Source organism: Medicago truncatula, chromosome 7 (assembly GCF_003473485.1).
Source record: "Medicago truncatula cultivar Jemalong A17 chromosome 7, MtrunA17r5.0-ANR, whole genome shotgun sequence".
NCBI lineage: Eukaryota > Viridiplantae > Streptophyta > Magnoliopsida > Fabales > Fabaceae > Medicago > Medicago truncatula.
The window spans coordinates 56,067,957-56,088,121 of NC_053048.1; the positions used below are offsets into that span (position 1 = coordinate 56,067,957).

General features: G+C 35.1%; 2 protein-coding genes across 2 annotated transcripts; one reads left to right on the plus strand and one right to left on the minus strand.

Annotated features, from left to right (window-relative positions):
- The first annotated feature begins 1,793 nt into the window (after positions 1–1,793).
- LOC25499747 (ATPase 10, plasma membrane-type) lies at positions 1,794–12,198 on the plus strand. Its single transcript, XM_013595172.3, has 21 exons — positions 1,794–2,039; positions 2,110–2,229; positions 2,341–2,439; positions 2,523–2,660; positions 2,771–2,905; positions 3,064–3,243; positions 4,899–5,105; positions 5,405–5,524; positions 7,194–7,313; positions 7,422–7,544; positions 7,817–7,921; positions 8,569–8,713; positions 8,956–9,117; positions 9,547–9,785; positions 10,033–10,065; positions 10,194–10,275; positions 10,446–10,606; positions 10,706–10,879; positions 11,008–11,190; positions 11,290–11,459; positions 11,627–12,198. Exons 1-21 carry the CDS (start codon positions 1,971–1,973, stop codon positions 11,721–11,723), a joined length of 2,862 nt encoding a protein of 953 aa, XP_013450626.1. The 5' UTR covers positions 1,794–1,970; the 3' UTR covers positions 11,724–12,198.
- Positions 12,199–12,335: 137 nt separating this feature from the next.
- Positions 12,336–14,747, minus strand: LOC25499748 (triacylglycerol lipase OBL1). The gene is made up of 3 exons (XM_013595174.3): positions 13,968–14,747; positions 13,188–13,876; positions 12,336–12,866 (listed from the first exon to the last, which is right to left on the minus strand). The coding sequence occupies exons 1-3, from the start codon at positions 14,521–14,523 to the stop codon at positions 12,609–12,611; spliced, it is 1,503 nt and encodes a 500-aa protein (XP_013450628.1). The 5' UTR covers positions 14,524–14,747; the 3' UTR covers positions 12,336–12,608.
- Between the last annotated feature and the right edge of the window lie 5,418 nt (positions 14,748–20,165).

Sequence of the window (20,165 nt, forward strand, 5' to 3'; positions counted from 1 at the left end):
ACTAGTGGGAAGCCAACTGATTGTGAGAGACTTGGACGTTGGCATATATATATATATAGCTAACGTGTGCTTATTTTTAGGAACAAAATATCTATTTCCTTGACTCCACAATTTAAGGCAACAACAAAGTGACATATAGAAAGGAAGAAATATGCACGTTTCCTGATAGTGTATCTAATCTCTAATTACTATTATTATGCCACAAACAATAAAAGGAAGATGGGTTGGTTACCTATTATTTCTCCCAAGCAAGGCCACAAAACCATGTATATAGGAGATGAGTTGAAGCATGTAATTAGGCAAGGAAAAACGTGTTGTGTGACCAAATCAAAATAGAAAACCAATTAAAATAATAATTAATATAATAAAATTAATTAACTCTAAAATAGATTACAAATAATAATACAATATTAAATTATTTGAAATTAAATCATGTAAGGAATTATTATCCTATTTTTGGCACACATAATTGATTAATAAAAATGCACTATATGAAAGAAAATCTAATTAATAAACCAAAGTAAGGAATACCAAGATTTGAAATTTCTCGCACATAAAATAAATTGTTGAACAACTAAGTTACAAGTCAAGAAAATCATTTAAGATACATATATAAATTATTGGGATGTTACACTCACCATCTCTCTTCCTCTCTAATGTTTTACTCTTCCTCATTGTGAATCTGATCGTCACCAGTGTGGATCTAAAGGTCTCGGGTCCTCGGTAATGTATTGCATAGTACTCGTGTTGACTTAGGGTGCGACTGATGTTGAAGCATAGGTGGTGGCGGCAATGGAAGGAGAACATAAGGTTTTTTTTTGGGTGTGGATCTGCTGGTGTGATATGAAGATATGGTAGGGCGAAGGGCAAGGGTTGTGGTGATCGAGGGTGTGGTCGATGGGCGACAGTGGCGAGAGAGGGTGGAGGGTGTGGTAGATGGGGGATGACGGTGGTGGTGGTGGTAAGGAAGGGTGAAGTGTTTGTGTGTGTGTGTGTGTGTGTGAGAGAGAGAGAGAGAGAGAGAGAGAGAGAGAGAGAAGAGAGAGAGAGAGAGAGAGAGAGGAGGTGGTGAGGTGAAATTACAACAATGTCCCTAGTGCCACATGAGGGTGTATAATAGGAGTATGAAAAGAAGTGTGTTCATAAAAAATTGTTCAATTTTAAATTAAGTTTAAAGACCTCTTGTGCGGATTTGCCAAAACCAAAACAAATATAAAAGACACATTTAAGCATCAACAAGTGTTAACATGTGTCTAAGAGAGTGCATGTTAAAGAACTCAATATAAAAATATTTGTCTTAAAATTCATGCATTCAACTTGTTTTTAAAGTCAAAATATGAAATGCAATTGAAACTTAAGAATTTAAAGCATCAAACTGAAACTCAAAATAAAAATAAGAAATAAAAAATGTAATTTAACTTTGAAAGGAGAGTATGTAATGGAGCAAAAAAATTGTATTTGTAACTCAATCGAACAAAATAAAACGAATTTTTTTTTTTTAGAGGAGTGAGTAAAGTGAAATATAAAATTTACTTAAAACACCAAAAATATAATTTAGCCAAAAATAAAACGGTAATTAATGAAATTAGAAGCTATAAATTGAATTTGGCAGTAGCAGTACCATTAATACTAGTAGTAGAAGTTGAAGAAGGTTAGATTTTGAGGTAAGTTTTGAAAAGTAGTTGGAAGCCAACGGTCTTTCTTTGTTTGTCCTCTCTGCAAATCTAATGTTGGAAGGTGCGGTGCCAATAAAAATTGAGACATTTGCATTTTGCATTGAAAATGGAAATGGTAATGTATACAACCACAAAAAAATCTAATGTTGGAAGGTGTAGCTAGTGAGTGATGAGTGAGTGAGAGTGATCGTTCCTTCATTTTATGTATTCTAACAAACAGTCAACTGGTATTATAAATAACATTCATATTTATCTACTATACTATACTTACGTACTAAACAAACTGTAAACAGCATGGCTGAGGAGGAACTGGATAAACCTTTGCTTGATCCTGACAATTTCAACCGAGAGGGCATTGATTTGGTAACTAGCTTTCTTCTTGCATTTTCAACTTCATTTTGTAATTTTTGCATTTACATGTTCTTGACTTCAGGAGCGCATACCACTAGAACAAGTTTTCGAACTGTTGAAAACATCACCAGGAGGACTTTCATCCGACGATGCTGAAGCCCGACTTCACATATTTGGCCCAAACAAACTCGAAGAGAGGAAAGTAAGACCCCTTATCCTATGAAGCAACATATACAGAATTTACTATCCATACCTAGCATTATGCAAGTAAAAGTAATTCTAGCCATAACTCCATCCTCAACTTTTGTTGCAGGAGAACAAACTATTGAAGTTTCTTAGCTTTATGTGGAATCCTCTTTCATGGGTTATGGAAGCAGCAGCGTTGATGGCAATTGTCCTTGCCAATGGCGGAGTCAGTACAAAACTTAACCTTCAACATTAATTTAATTCCAATTTTGTTCCTTATTCTTATTTGAAGAGGTATTTTAATTTCAGGAGGACGGTCCTGATTGGCAAGACTTTGTAGGGATTATATGCTTACTGGTAATAAACTCAACAATTAGTTTTATAGAAGAAAATAATGCTGGTACTGCTGCAGCAGCACTAATGGCTCGCTTAGCTCCTCGAACAAAGGTGACCTTCCTCTTAAGAGTTTTTGGGGAATAAATGAATTACCTTCTTCCTGAACTTGATTATGGCTCCTTCCTTGCATATACCATTAATAAGTAAATCTAATCATTCAGGTTAGAAGAAATGGTCAGTGGAAAGAAGATGATGCGGCTATTTTAGTACCTGGGGATATAATCAGCATAAAGCTAGGAGATATCATTCCAGCTGATGCTCGCTTGCTTGAAGGAGACCCTCTCAAAATTGACCAGGCAAGTCTTCATTTGTTAGACGGAAATGAAGAAAAATTGTGTTACAAGTTTCTTCTCATTAATGTTTTCACTATATATTTTTTCATGACATAAACTGTATATAACTGATCAAGAATCAGGACGGAGTTCATATGATGACTTGGTTTTGATTCATGCAGTCAGCCCTTACTGGAGAGTCCCTACCTGTCACGAAAAAAACTGGTGACGAGGTCTTTTCAGGTTCAACGTGTAAACACGGAGAGATTGAAGCTGTAGTGATAGCAACAGGGGTTCATTCCTTTTTTGGAAAAGCAGCACACTTGGTTGACAGTACCGAAGTTGTTGGACATTTTCAGAAGGTAACTCTCAGAAACTTTCAACATTTTTTAGCATCGTCTCATTCATACGAAAAATGCAAAGCCAAGATATTTACGAAGGGTGTTGCAATATGTTTAATGAATGACCCTTGAAGCTTCTCAGTCAGTTTTAATTCTCCTAAATTCTAGGCAATAAAGATTAAGTGGCTGATTTGATTTCCTTTTATTTAGGCATCAGTTATGTTAATTAGTGGCAACGTATTTGCCTTTCTACTTTCCTTATGGTTGTATAAGTACACCAGTCTTTCCTGCTAAATAATACACAAGCCTTTTGCATCATATTTGCTCTTTGTTCATTCTTGTTATAACCACTATATTTCATCAAATAACCAACAAATTGGTAATCAGAGCATTTTTCTTACGGGATCTGTGAGATGAATGCTGAAACAAGTTTTTCACATGTTGCTCTTCCTATTTTTGATGGTGAAACTGAAAGCTATGATCTATGGGCTGTGAGGATGGAAGCCTACCTAGATGCTTTAGATCTTTGGGAAGCTGTGGAAGAAGATTATGATGTTCCTCCGCTTCCAGAGAATCCCACCATAGCTCAGATTAAAAACCACAAAGAGAAAAAAACCAAGAAGTCAAAAGCAAAAGCATGTCTATTTTCCGGTGTCTCAAAAACTGTCTTTACCAGAGTCATGACTCGCAAAACGGATTCTGAGATATGTTAAGGGCACACTTGATTACGGAATAAGGTTCGTTCAAGTTAAAAGTTTCAGCCTTCTTGGTTATTCAGACAGTGATTGGGCAGGATGTGTTGATGACATGAGAAGCACCTCAGGTTATTGTTTTACAATGGGTTCTGGAATTTTCTCATGGTGTTCAAAAAAACAAGAAGTTATAGCTCAATCAACGGCAGAGGCAGAATATATCGCTGTTGCTGCTGCGGTGAACCAAGCTATTTGGATCAGAAAGCTCATGACAGACTTGCACATGATTCAAACAGAAAGTACTAAGATATTTGTGGACAACCAAGCTGCAATTTCAATTGCTAATGATCCAGTGTTCCATGGTAGAACCAAACACTTCAAGATCAAATTTTTCTATCTAAGAGAAGTTCAGAAGGATGGTGAAGTTCAACTTGTCTATTGTAGAACAGAACATCAGAATGCAGACATCTTAACAAAGGCACTTCCTAAAGCTAGATTTGAGTTCATGAGAAAAAGGCTTGGAATATGCAGCTCCAGTGTCAAGGAGGAGTGTTTAATGAATGACCCTTGAAGCTTCTCAGTCAGTTTTAATTCTCCTAAATTCTAGGCAATAAAGATTAAGTGGCTGATTTGATTTCCTTTTATTTAGGCATCAGTTATGTTAATTAGTGGCAACGTATTTGCCTTTCTACTTTCCTTATGGTTGTATAAGTACACCAGTCTTTCCTGCTAAATAATACACAAGCCTTTTGCATCATATCTGCTCTTTGTTCATTCTTGTTATAACCACTATATTTCATCAAATAACCAACACAATACAATTCCTGGCTTGATTTACTTATGACAAAAACTGGAACAGAGGAGTAAGGAAGATTAATTATTTATTATATATGGAAATTCACTTGAATATAAAATTATTTTTGCAAAGTTTTTTATTAACCACTCAAATATTAAACTGTGATCTAATTGTTTACTTTTCTGTAGGTTCTTACCTCAATTGGCAACTTCTGCATTTGCTCAATAGCTATAGGGATGATTCTTGAAATAATTATAATGTTCCCTGTGGAGCACCGTTCATACAGGGATGGAATCAACAACCTTCTTGTTCTCCTGATTGGAGGAATTCCCATAGCTATGCCAACAGTATTATCTGTAACACTTGCCATTGGATCCCATCGCCTTTCTCAGCAGGTTTGCAAGTTTTTATCTATTAGCTTTAAGTAGTATAGTCCGTATCAAATTCCCTAGTTATGTTCGTTTGGCACTAAAATTCAAACAAATGGGGTGAAGTTAATTTAAGCTTTTGTCTGCGTTACTCATAACTGTAGTTTAAGTTTGGCAAATTCTGTAATACTCATAAGGATAATCATATATCCCCAGAATCATTTGGAGAAAGTTATCACATAGGGCATATGGCGACTACAGAATTACAGCAGATGTTTCCACAGCTGACTGTGCTTTTTCTTTATTTTATTGACTTCATTCTTAAGGGAGCTATCACAAAAAGAATGACAGCAATTGAAGAAATGGCAGGCATGGATGTCCTATGCAGTGACAAAACGGGTACTCTTACGCTTAATCGCCTGTCTGTTGATCGGAATCTTATAGAGGTAGGTACTTGAAAAGTACATTTGAAAATACACTATCCATGTTGTTAACGAAACATTTACAGCCCATTTGATTTTCGTTTTCATTTTTTGTTCTGTTTTAACTACAAAGTTGTCATTATATTTATTTTGTTGACTGTTTCCAAAGTTTAAACAATGAAAACAGTTGTTTTTACGTTTTTCTGTGCAAAGCTTTTGAATCAAGAAACAAAATGCCAATAAGGACCTAATGTCTAAATCATCAGCTAGGACAGAAGTTCCCATGAGTCGTTTACATAACTATTGAAAATCCGTATTATATCATGTTTGGAGAGTATATGCTGAATTTTGAAGCTGTATCTGAGAAATCGTGGTTGGCTTAACACACCCCGTCACAAACCAACACTATTGGGCTTGGTTCGTGGACATAAACTCCATATTATATCATGTTTGGAGAGTATATGCTGAATTTTGAAGCTGTATCTGAGGAATCGTGGTTGGCTTAACACACCCCCTCGCGAACCAACACTATTGGGCTTGGTTCGTGGACATAAACTCCATATTATATCATGTTTGGAGGGTATATGCTGAATTTTGAAGCCGTATCTGAGAAATCGTGGTTGGCTTAACAACACCCCCTCGCAAACCAACACTATTGGGCTTGGTTCGTGGACATAAACTCCATATTATATCATGTTTGGAGAGTATATGCTGAATTTTGAAGCCGTATCTGAGAAATCGTGGTTGGCTTAACACACCCCCTCGCGAACCAACACTATTGGGCTTGGTTCGTGGACATAAACTCCATATTATATCATCTTTGGAGAGTATATGCTGAATTTTGAAGTCGTATCTGAGAAATCGTGGTTGGCTTAACACACCCCCTCGCGAACCAACACTATTGGGCTTGGTTCGTGGACATAAACTCCATATTATATCATCTTTGGAGAGTATATGCTGAATTTTGAAGCCGTATCTGAGAAATCGTGGTTGGCTTAACACACCCCCTCACGAACCAACACTATTGGGCTTGGTTCGTGGACATAAATGGTGGGTGGCCCGAAAGCGGAAACCTGATAGCAGGTGGCTCAATGGTTCTTAAAGAGGCTCTGATATCATATTAGAAATCGTGGTTGGGTCTAACACAATCTCACAAAACCGGCTTGTGAGGTGAGGATTGCCCCCACCTATAAATACATTGTCAGGTCATCTCCTATCTGATGTGGGACTCTTAACATCGTAGCTAGGTTGTTTCCGATTTTCTTTTCAATTTACATTTTCTTTGTTTGGTTATCAGACAAAAGTCTCTTAAATTGCCATCTGGAACTGCTCAGGTGAGCATATTACTTAGCCCTACTTTGACATATTCTAGAGGACAAGAAATTATTCCCCACCCTCAGTAAAGTATTAAAGAAGCACTATAAAAAAAATTAAAAATTGAGGTCCAAATAAGTCATACAATTGAAAAAATAAAATAAAAAATCCACTGTTTGTCATGAACCAACTTTCCCACTACCTTAAGTTATTAGGTGAAGGCATGTGAATAGTTTAATACCTTTATATCCACATAAGAGTGTTAAACTTTGATAATCTTTCTCTTAGTTTTCTAGATAGTTTTTTATTTTTCAGAGGACTGCTGGGAAGTGTTGTCCTTACTTAGAGCTTCACCTGAAAAATTTACTTGTAAAAACAGGTCTTTAACAGCAATATGGACAAAGATATGATTGTTCTACTGGCAGCTAGGGCAGCAAGATTGGAAAATCAGGATGCCATTGATGCTGCCATCGTTAATATGCTAGCTGATCCAAAGGAGGTAGAGTGTAAAGAAACATGTGTTACAAAAGTTTTCCCAATACTCCTCAACAATATGGAAGCAATGGCATACTAATGAAAGAAAAATGATTTCCCTTTTTCTCTACAGGCACGTACAAACATAACTGAAGTTCATTTTCTACCATTCAATCCCGTAGGCAAACGTACAGCTATAACATACATCGATTCTGATGGCAACTTTTACAGGGCCAGCAAAGGAGCACCGGAACAGGTATCAAAATTTTATGAAAGATGCTGAATACACATAGAATATTTTAACTGCTTAACGGTTTCTCATTTTACTTCAAATCTAAATCACAGCTTATCTCATAGGAGCCTTTTCCAAAAGAGAAAATTTATCTACAATGAAGAAATTTGAAATTTTTAATCTTATTTCATATACTACACTGTGACAATTATTTATCTCGGTGTAAGATGATTGTAAGTGCCGTTTAATTTTGTATCAGAACTTCACATTTCCTTTATATTCTTCCTGAATATCAGATTCTAAATATGTGCCAAGAGAAAGACGTGATTTCCAGAAAAGTGCTTACAATCATAGACAAATTTGCTGAAAGGGGATTGCGATCTCTTGCAGTTGCTTTTCAGGTATAGCAGCCAGTTATCCTGCTGTACTTACGTTTCCTGCTGAAAGGAGAATTTAATGAAGAGACGTCAATTCATGTTTTAACTGATGCAAGTTTTCCAAAATAGAAGACACGGTCATAACTTGAGCAATTTTAGAAAGTTAGGGTATGTTTGAACTTTGAATGGAGATAAAATGTTATTTTTCTTTTCTAAATTAAGGAAGCTATAAAATGTTTCTCAAAATAAATTAAGTATAATTGAAATGTTATTTAATCATCTATCATGTTATTCTTTCAATTTCTTTAAAACCTCAAATATAGACCAAAAAATAGATTTAGCCCTTCAAAACCCTCAATCCAAACATACCTTTAGATAGGAAAGCACTCATGTGCTTTCACCCTTCATGATCACATAACTATGCCAGACCATCAAATTTGGCAGAGTCTCTATAACTATGTGGTATAGAGTTTGATCCTTGTTTCCCTCGTACCTCTAAATCGAAGAAAGTTTTTAACACAAGGGAAATGAACCTGTGTATTGTGACGACTTCAAACTTTGTGTGAAGGATTATTTTAAATAATGTGTTTAAATTCAGTAGCTGATGGAAGCATTGGCTTATCACATAAAAATTAGTTTGTATTTCTTAGATGGATTATAACCTCTTTCAGGAAGTACCTGAAAAATCAAAGGATAGCCCTGGAGGTCCTTGGACGTTTTGTGGTTTATTGCCTTTGTTTGATCCACCAAGACATGATAGTGCCGAGACCATCCGAAGAGCACTTAACCTTGGTGTTTGTGTTAAGATGATTACAGGTAATAATGATATTCTAATGATAGAATAGAAGACTATAGTTTAGTCATTTGTTACTTTTACAGAGAATTGTGTGCTTCTGCGGATATATTAAGTCATGCCAATGCCATGTTCCAATCTAACTCAAGTTTAAATATTTTCTAATAAGATGGTTAAATATTTTATAATGTCAACTAATTTTGTTATATGCACTTGCACATTTGAAATGGTGAAGTCAGATGAGGCAGTTTACATGTCAATGCAGGGGATCAGTTGGCTATTGCAAAGGAGACGGGCAGAAGACTTGGCATGGGGACAAATATGTACCCTTCTTCATCTTTGTTGGGTCGCGACAAAGATGAGAATGAAGCTCTCCCAGTAGACGAGCTCATTGAAAAGGCAGATGGCTTTGCTGGTGTATTTCCTGGTATTTGAATTTGATATTTCAGAAATTTTGTGGTTTCTCTCTGATCATATATTTCTCTCTTCTATCCTATCATTTCCATTATATCAGAATAATAAATAAGTAAATAACTACAAACATAAAGCAACCTCACTATCCCAGCAAACAAATACAGAGAATGATACAACATTGATGAACTAGATGAGCAAAATCTTCTGCAATTGATCTTTGTTACACTTTTTAGCTTCCAATAACCTATAAATATAACCCAGAAAATATGGATAAATTTTCGATCAGATATGAACCTTGTATAATAATCCATAGTCAACATTAGTTAATATTTTCCATCCAAATAAGAAGTAATCTTGCGGATGTGGTTACCTGTTATTTTCATAAATGCTTCTTTTTCACCAAATATGCTTAATGATTAGTTTTAACAACGAATATTTTCAGAACACAAATATGAAATAGTTAAAATTTTACAAGAAAAACAGCATGTTGTTGGAATGACTGGAGATGGAGTAAATGATGCCCCGGCATTGAAGAAAGCAGACATTGGAATAGCTGTGTCTGATGCTACAGATGCCGCAAGAAGTGCTGCTGATATAGTCTTAACTGAGCCTGGCTTAAGTGTTATTATCAGCGCTGTGTTAACTAGCCGAGCTATATTTCAAAGGATGAAAAATTATACAGTTGAGTCTGCAAAATCCTCTTCTCTTTTATATTACCATTGAAGAAATATATTTTTCTACTTTTATATATTATATAGCCTCAATATGAAAGCTTGATTCCAAGAAAATAGCACCATCAGGTAAATATATTGTTCAGTCCACCAGTTATTATAAATGTAATATCCAGTAATAACTAATAACTCAATTAAAGTATTTCATGATTTTTATTATTTATTTGAAGTAAATTTTATAGTTGTCATGATTGCAGATATATGCAGTCTCCATCACAATAAGGATAGTGGTAAGATAAGTTCCTATCACCTATTTCAGTGTTATATTTTTTATGCTTTGTTTTACATAATCTTGGACTTTAAATAAGTCCCTCCCTCTGTACTTGCATATAATTTGTCAAACTATATCCTCTTGCAGCTTGGCTTTGTTCTCCTAGCATCAATCTGGGAGTATGATTTTCCACCCTTCATGGTCCTGATCATTGCAATCCTAAATGATGGTAATACATCACAGATAAGTGTTTCCATCCGAAAACTTGCTTCTATTTTCCTTCTCTTCTGTAAATACATACATAAATGATAGATGGAAACTGTACTCAACAATTTTGTGTGACTAAATGACAACATAAAAATGAGGACGGTATACTGATATGTAACTGTTTTAAATTAGGGACTATCATGACCATAGCTAAAGACAGAGTAAGGCCATCCCCAACACCTGACAGTTGGAAGCTGCCTGAGATATTTGCAACAGGAGTAGTGATTGGGACTTACCTTGCTTTGGTTACTGTCCTCTTCTACTGGGTAGTAGTCGAGACCACTTTCTTTGAGGTACAAAACTATATATTTCTCTATTTATTTTCAAACCCTCAAATAAAAATTTGATTTCATTCAACCAACATCTTTAAGCTAAATAATGTGTTGTTGCAGACCCACTTCCATGTAACCACCTTATCTAGTGACAGTGAGAAAGTTTCCTCAGCTGTATATCTGCAAGTTAGCATCATTAGCCAGGCTCTAATTTTTGTTACTCGTAGCCGTGGTTGGTCATTTCTGGAGAGACCTGGAGCTTTACTGATGTGCGCCTTTGTAATAGCTCAGCTGGTAAAGTTTATAAATAAATGTAGCTCCTACAAGGTGCTTTAATATGTCCATTACATGAATCCGATTAGGAAATTTAGAATATTTACTATTGTTTGAATAATGGATTGGGTTTTGTGGATTATGGTCAGGTGGCCACCTTGATCGCAGTCTATGCAAATATCAGTTTTGCTAAAATTCAAGGGATTGGATGGGGATGGGCTGGTGTTATATGGTTGTTCAGTTTAATCTTCTATGTACCCTTGGACATCATCAAGTTCACAGTGCGCTATGCCTTGAGTGGAGAAGCATGGAATCTCCTATTTGACAGAAAGGTTAGTAAAGAATCCCTCCAGTTTCGCCTTATAATGTTGTCCCAATTAGATAAGCCTTTGCTAGTTGTGGTATGCGTATTGATTTGTCTATTTCAACAGACTGCTTTTACATCTAAGAAAGACTATGGGACGGAAGACAGGGCAGCAAAGTGGGTTCTTTCTCAGGGAAGTCTGCAAGGACTGAATCAGATGACCTCAGGCTTGGAGGTCAGTGGAAGGCGGTCTTCTATGATAGCTGAACAGGCCAGAAGACGTGCTGAAATAGCCAGGTACATTCAATTTTGGCTCATTCATTAGTAATCACCTTCTTACCTGTTTCTCTTGAATGATCTCTACTATTTGACTCGCATTTATTACTTGGCAAATCCTTCTCCATAACACCCTTGATCCCCAACTTAAAGTTGTGTTACTGATTAAATTATAAAATGCATTCCAGGCTGGGGGAATTGCACACGCTCAGAGGACATGTAGAATCTGTTTTGAAACTCAAAAATTTAGACCTGAAGGCGATCCAATCAGCCCATACAGTCTGATGCCACGGCAAAAACCTTACATGGACCTACTTGAGTGAATTTAAGATTGAATTGGTCGTTATGTTCTTTTTTTATGCAATGCTAAAAGATAGAGACTCTACCATTCAAAGCTGTTGAGTAAGTTTTTGGACCATTATAAGTAGTAGAATTTACATTGTTAACTGAAACACTGAACTCGGAGGAGGCCTTTTGGAAACCAATATTTTCAAATTGGTAAGAGGATTACTGATGGAGATTCAGAATAAGAAACTATTCTTGTTGAGAGCCTTGTGTTAAGGAATAATAAAGCACAGCTGCTACTGAGAGCAGAGCATGCAATTTTATTTTATTTTTCATAGGGAATATATATGTACCGTACGTGCACAATATATATGTAAGAGTGCAGGAGGACTCATGAATTTTCACTCTGTATTTACAATATGATACTTCAATAATTTCACTAAGAAAAACATGTAACAAAGACAACGATTCAAAACCTGATACTTGAATCAAATACCTTTGTTACGAGTTCTATTTTTATTATAGTTTAGAATTTAGATGTTGGTTTCTTGCCATGGAAGTATTTCCTCAAAGCTAGTTAAAACAAAAATAAGTGATTATACCATGATTGCCTTAAACAAAAACTTGCCACGGATACATTTATTTCAATTTCAAATTTTTACCTGGTAGTAATTATAGCATACTCTTCATCACCAACATAAAAATCACATAATAGGGATAACAATATCTTGCATAGGAACCCCTAAAAAAATATATATCTTGCAAAAGAAAAGAACCACAGCCATAAGGGGTTCATGTATGAATTTTAGACACCTGACAAACCGAGCAACATTCGGGAACAGAGAACAAGGCCGACATAACACATGAGAGATCTTCTTAGAATTCTTAGATAGAAGACATGTGAATGGAGCTTTCCTTCCCAAGTCTGATAGAGTTGACATAATCTGTGGGACAATGAGCCGAAAAACCAGGAAGTGCCAGTCCAATTATTCTTACCAGTATGCGAAACCACCCTTCCTTATACTCTGCTCCTTCAACGTAACCCATTGTCAAGCCTCGAACTAACTCCCAAACAGCATTCAAATGTTGTGATAATATGAATCTCATTCCGAAGAAATTTCTGTTCGGCTCCTCCTTCACATTCTTTGGTGATGATAAAACACCAAAACAATAAAATTAAATATTTTGAAGAATGAGTTAATGAATCTGCTGATACTAACTTGTTTAGAACTGAAAATTATTTAATTATCCAATAACACATTTAGTATCAAATGAATTTGTGTGCAAATACAACAGTCAACAGAACTATAATATTGTCATAAAGTTTTAAAAAACAATATATGGTGCAATAATTTAATGAGCCTCTCTGCTGACATGTGAGGCATTTGAAATTGAAAGATAGCAAATGGCAGATTCAAAAAATAAAATTGTCTCAATAAATAAAAGAAAGATAAAAATACCTACTTTTTCAATGTAGTGGCTGTTGTAGTAAAGACACTGTCCAAAATGTTTGTACAAGAAGGTTTTGTCATCATAAGGCAACCTGGGGACAATATCATTGCAATAAACCACCCTGAAGTACTTTGGAACAGGGCGATCCAAATGAGGTTCCATGAATCTCCCAAGCTGCCTATTCCCAATCCTAGGTTGGCCAAATGTGTATACACCAAGCAGTCTTTCCATTATCTCCATCTCCTCATGCACCACAAGTACTGTTGGAAACAATATGGCCAGGGCTCCCCCCAAGCTATGCCCAGTAACTATGAATTTTGCATCCTTATGCTCCTTTAATAAGCTTCTGAGTTTGCTTCTCACAATGTCATATGCGGTTTTCTCCGCTGGTGTCTTCTCAGGCACAAAAGGTTGATCCTCATCGGAGTCCGTGCCCAAGAACAATGAGCCATAGTTGGCTTTCCGTTGGAGATTCGAGTAGAAGGTGGTGGGTTGATTTCTATTTCCCAGACCAAGGGCTTCTAGGAAGCCAATGTGGATTTTTCCAACATTTGGGATTTGATACCAGGAATAATCAAAATCAGTAGACCAGTCATGAGCATCAAAAGGTTCAGTGCCCCTAAAGCTGACTAATACCAAATTTGCATCTTTGAGCTTGTCACATAGGATGAAGACTTGAGTGGACATCTGTTTCTCGAAATCTAAGAATTGATTGATGAAGGAAGGAATAGGAAGTGAGAAAAGTTGAATTGAATGAAATAATTAATTATGATTGTAGATAATGCAACATACCATTCCAACAATGATAGAAATCTACAAAGTGCATGTTCCAATGGTGGTTGACGACATTTTTGATGAGTTTAGGGTTCTCATATGCTATCTTGGAAGACATAATGCAGAGATCCATTAAAGCACGGTTTCCCATGTGTGGTTGGAAGGCTCCATTTCCATTTGTGGTTTGAAGATCAAGCCTGGCGTCTAAGTGACCAATTGTACTTACAAAAGATTGAGAACCCCTGTCGGGTATGACCACTCTTCCATGTATGAAGTTGTTGAGAAGAGCAAAGAAGGAAGCACCGTTAAGGGAAAGAAGATTGAGGAAAAAATCAAGAAAGAAGCCAGTCCAGTAGATAGGAATAGCAAAGAAAGAGATGAATTTGCGAACAAGAATGGAAACGAGGATGACCCATCTCCAACTCCAATTGCAATCAACAGATGAAGATGAAGAATGGTCATCATCATCGACAAAGCGGTCAAAGTCACGACCAAGAAAAGCATAACGGAATAACTCTACAAAACCACCCTTCTCAGGACGCACAATCAGATACCTCCTCCACTCCGAATCCATCACTTCACATGCAAATGGTTGGTTTAGTCTGAAAAGAAAAGAAAGAGAGGTTTACGTTACGTGTGTGATGGAACAGAACAGAATAGTATGATTCTTCAGGTGGCAAGCAAGGTAACGAACCAATTAATATACTCTTTCCTCTCACTTTCTTCACTCTATACTCCCATTTGCTTTTCGATTTCCAACACAAATAAAACAAATATTTTCAAATTGTAGGTTCGCCTTAGGCCACCAAAATCTTATAAACGGCCCTGCGTCCAAAAAGATTTAAACTCCATCCACCTTTTACCTTTGAACAAAAAGTTCCATTCTTTTAGTCCATCATTATTAAATCTATATATATAAGATCCATTGACACCAGGTGTCAACGAATTCATTACCACCAAATCTTAAACGTTCATTTTTCTTAATCTAAATGTTGATAATTATTCATCAAAATCTTAAGGTTTGTTTGGTTTGTCGATAATTATTCATAAAAGTACAAAAATGGCATTGAAATATATATAATATGATTAAAAAAATCTCCACCCACTTTCCTCTCAATTTGGAGAGAACTCAAAAAGGTGTGGGTCCCACATTATTTTATTCTCTCTTCACAGTTTCATTGATGTTCCAAACAAGAGAAGTTGTTTGTTTCTCTTCAATTTCTCTCGCATGTCTTTCTCTCCGCTGTGTTTCTCGCCTACCAAAAAAGACCTTAATGTGGACATTCAATATTTCATATCTCCTTTTCTAAAAATCATCTTTTCTAAACGAGACTTGTCTTCTTCCTAATGATACATCCTCTACCAGCATCATATTCTACTTTTTTTTTACAAAAGCACCATATTCTACTGTGTTTGTGTTTTTCCTCTCAATAGCATACAATTGTCGTTTTTAATTTTAATAATTGAATATCCCCTTCTTCAAAAATAATAATAATTGAAAATCCAATTCATCATAAGCATATACTATTTGTCCTAATTAGTTACACCACCATCACCTTTCAAACCCAGTATTCTTCATTTTTTTTCCATCGAAAAAAAATAGTGAATCATAGAAGATTTTGGATTGGATTGAACAAAATTATCAAATCATGTCACCAAAATTATGATTATTCATAAAACGCAATTCAATAAAGTTTAATTGCTTCCAATTTCTAACTTACAAAACTCTATTGATCGATGAACACAAACCATCTGAGAGAGAAAATAAAAGATTCATTTATGGGAGAATTGTAAAATATATGGAAATTCAAAAGAGAGACATTGAGGTTCAGAATAAAAGAGAGAGATAATAAGGTGCGTAAAATATATTTGGTGTAACATGCACTTTTAAGTGAATAATTATTAACCTCATGATTAAAACAAATTAATGGATGAGATTTGGTGTGAACAAATTCGTTGACACCTGGTGTCAATGGTTAATATCTTAATATCTTATATATATATATATATATATGTGTGTGTGTGACCTATTATTTACTACATTTTTGAACAACTAAATTTACATAATTTTATTAAAGTTTAATACATCATTTGGTCTCTTAATTTATTTTTGGTTTTTAATTTGATCTCTTAACTATAAAGTATCTCAATTTGATCCATAAATCTTATGCCGTTTACTATTTCGGTTCTCTCCGTCAGTATTTTGAAAAATTTGTTTACTCCTTTCCACTTGTCATTTAAGATTGGTGATCAACAGTTAGATTTAAAAAAAAAAAAAACACATGACATATCGTAGACTCACAATGTATGATAACTTCTATTATCGTCTTCTTCCCTCTTCATCTTCATATAACCTTCATCAACCTTCATAAAAAAAATCCAATTTATTTTTTAAAATCCAATTTTTTCCTTTAAAAATTTCATCATTTCAAACTTCATCAAAAACCATATATTCCCATTACAATTTCTTTTTCGAAAAAAACAACAACTCGATGGAAGTAATTGAAGACTTTCTTCGTAGTTTTTCTCTCATTAATCACAAATCATACAAACACCTTTTTCTATTACTATTATCCCTATTCATTCTTCTTGTTTTGTTTTTGCATTATTATTATTCTTCTTCTACTACTTCATCTTTTTTTCCTCCTTAATCAACTACACATCTTAATCACTCTCACAAAAAGTTATAGAGAGAAGAGATAGGGTTGCTCAAGCTCAAATTTGGAGACAGAAACTCCAAATTCGCACTTCAAGCTATGATTTTTATCAACTTCTTCGTGTGATTTTCGTTACCGGGTTACTTCTAGTGTGGATTTTTGTTACTGGGTTCAATCTCTTAGGGCAGAAGACTCTTTCACAGTTGGAGATTCTTGAAAAAGCTTATGCTAGTAAGTGAAAAAAATTCACCTTTTTACTCACATTATTACCTTCATAGCTTCAAAATTACAGAATCCGAAGTGTATGAGTATGAAAATGATGCACATCAAAGAGATGGAAAATGATGCACATCAAAGAGATGGAAAATGAGTATGGTTCAGATTCAACATTTTTTTCCAGAAGGAATAGTGAAAAAAAGAAATAGCGTTGTTTTGCTTATGAGAGAGGTTTTAGAGAGAGAAAGTGAAGATGAAGAGGGAAGAAGATGACAATAGGTTGAAGGCTTTGATTATATGGTTTTTGATGAAGTTAAAATGATGAATTTTTAAGGAAAAAAATTGGATTTAAAGGATGGTGAAGGTTATATGAAGATGAAGATGGAAGAAGATGACAATAGAAATTAGGGTAAATACCTCTTTTCGTCCCTGTAATATTAGTGAATTTCGGTTTTAGTCTCTGTAAAAAAAAAAAGATTTAGATTTCGTCTCTGTAATTTCAGATTCTTCCACTTTTGATCCCTCATTCCACCACGTCAGCAGAATCTGCATACATGGCATGTAAAATGAGGGATCAAAAGTGGAGGAATCTGAAATTACAAGGACCAAAAGTGGGAGGAATTTGAAATTACAAGGACGTAATTGATGCAGATTTTGCTAACGTGATGAAAGGAGGGACCAAAAGTGGAAGAATCTGAAATTACAGGGATAAAATCTAAATCTTTTTATTTACAGGGACTAAAACCGAAATTCGCTAATATTACAGAGACGAAAAGAGGTATTTACCCTAGAAATTATCATATCTTGTGAGTCCACGATATTTCATGTCTGCTTTTTAAATTCAACCTTTGAACGCCAATCTTAAATGACAATTGGAAAGGAGTTAACAGATTTTGCAAAATACTAACGGAGAGGACTAAAATAGTAAACGACACGCGATTTATGGGACCAAATTGAGACACTTTACAATAATGGAACCAAATTAAAAACAAAAAATAAATTAAGAGACCAAATAATGTATTAAGCCTTTTATTAACTTATGAGTTATGTCATAATGGCTCCTGGGATACAACCGCACAATTATATTGGTCACATAGAAGTTGAAATCATACAATGATGAGTACATTTGTCTTTGCATGTCTATTTAGAAATTGGGAAATAATATAATTGAACTTCAACGAGGATGAAACATATTGATGGTCATCTTTGTTTATAATTTTTCATTTTTTATTTTATTTGAAGAGATAAAGATACAAAAAGTTTAAAAAAGATATAAAATAATTAAAAATGGTGAAACATGTTTAGTGTATTGACTAGCGTAAGGAGGTTGCGTTAATTTTGTTAGGGTTGAAAGTCTTAATACCAAAAAAATCCGAAGATTAACATTTTACTCAGAGCATGACTATCACGAGTCATCTATTGAAAAATTCTTCCATTTCTTTCCTTTCAAATGATCCAAAGAACTGCAATCCAAATAATATTGAAAGCCATACGGGAATTTTTAGAAAATCCCCCTAAACCACCAAACTGTAAGAGATGATCTTGAATGTTTCCATGTAGAGATGTTAAAATACCTAGCCAACCTGAGATCACTAGCCAAAGAGAACCAAATACCTTGCAATTTATAAAAAGGTGGTCTCTATCTTCCGTATAACCATAATCAGCAGAGCTAATATTGTTAGATAATGCCTAGATATGACACCTAACCAAGAGATAACTTGTTCAGCATTAAACTATAAACAAAAATATTGAATTTAAGCGGAACCATTTTTAGCCACAACACATATTTAAAACCAACATTAAAATCAAGATCTATAGAAGTCAAGTTCCCATAAGCACTTTTAACGGTATATTGTTTGGACGAACGAAGATTCCACACCCACCAATCCGCCATTTCCATCTGCAAATAACATTAGCCAACCTATCCACGCACTCTGTTAACAACTCATCCTCCCACGCATATGGGCTTCCACACCATCTCCAAGCTTCCCAAGATTCACCCCAACCCATTACCTTCGCATTTGCAACAGTAACTAGTTTATTCTCCGCTAACTCAAAAAGTCTACGATAACTGATCTCTAACAAACCCCATCAAGCCACGAATCTCTCCAAAATAAAGTTTCCCTCCCATTCCCAACCTCCCGAGCAATATTGTCAATTAACCACCCCTCATTCACCAAACCAACCCCCGTCCTAATTTTCTGCAAATTATCCCACCACACCAACCCTCCACTCCCACCAAAACACAAACTTCCACCTTCCTCACCGTATCGTGCAGCCAACACTAGCATTAAGACGGACAATAACATGCCACGTCTGTCTTTTCGCTATTATGGGCTTTGCAAAAAACACTAAAGTGGTAACAATAACTAAGTGAGGTGTGAAATTAAAAGAAAAATGTTACACTAAAACACACTTTTTTTACGTAAGGTAAAAATAAGGTTTTGATACGGTGTTTAATGTCGTTTTTAGTGGACTTCTCGCTTTTAGGTTTATCAGAGAATTAGTCATTTTTGTCTCTAAATGATTAACAAGTAATGTCAATAGTCTCTCAATGTATCAGATCATTTTAACATAATACACATTTAAAGTCTATTTTAAAATTTTGATATATTAAAAAATTAGTGTTTTTTTTTTTGGTTAAGTAGTCTAGTGACTAGAGCTCACACAATTTAATTATGGAGAAGTGGAGTGTCCGGGGTTTGAACCCCAACCCCTGCATATAAAATGCAATATCCTTATCAACTGAGTTAAACTCACGGAAATAAAAAGAAATTATTGTGTTTATTTGTTAGATATTCGAAGATAAATTTTTTTTTTAATTTTTTTTTTTACGGATAAAAATGATTATTTATCCTCCTTAGTGTACCAGTTTAATTACACATGCGGTTTAGTGACAGATTTTATTTTTTTTAAGATAGTGACAAATAAGTTATACATTTTTATTTAGAAAAAAGAAATAAGTTCTACATTTTCTAGTACGAAACTTAGTTTGGCTTCAATGCGTCCTACTGCTTGTTGGACACAGTCACATATAATACATCATCATCATCTCTATATTATTATCAATAAAAATCATCATTGCCATGTTCTGAAGACCGACACTTTTGAAATTATTATTGACCCCTCATTATCACCACAAAATAGTAGAAAAACGAAAAAGCCATTAAAAACCGGCAGCAATAGCGGTGTTCGCGATGCGGTTTGCTTCGGTTTTGGACATAAATTTCACCCAAACCGCAAGATAAAAAAGCACGTGGTTTGATTTGGTTCGGTTGATTTTTAAGAAGTCATCCAAGCCAAACCAAATCAATGCGGCTTGGATCGGTTCGGTTTGTGCGGT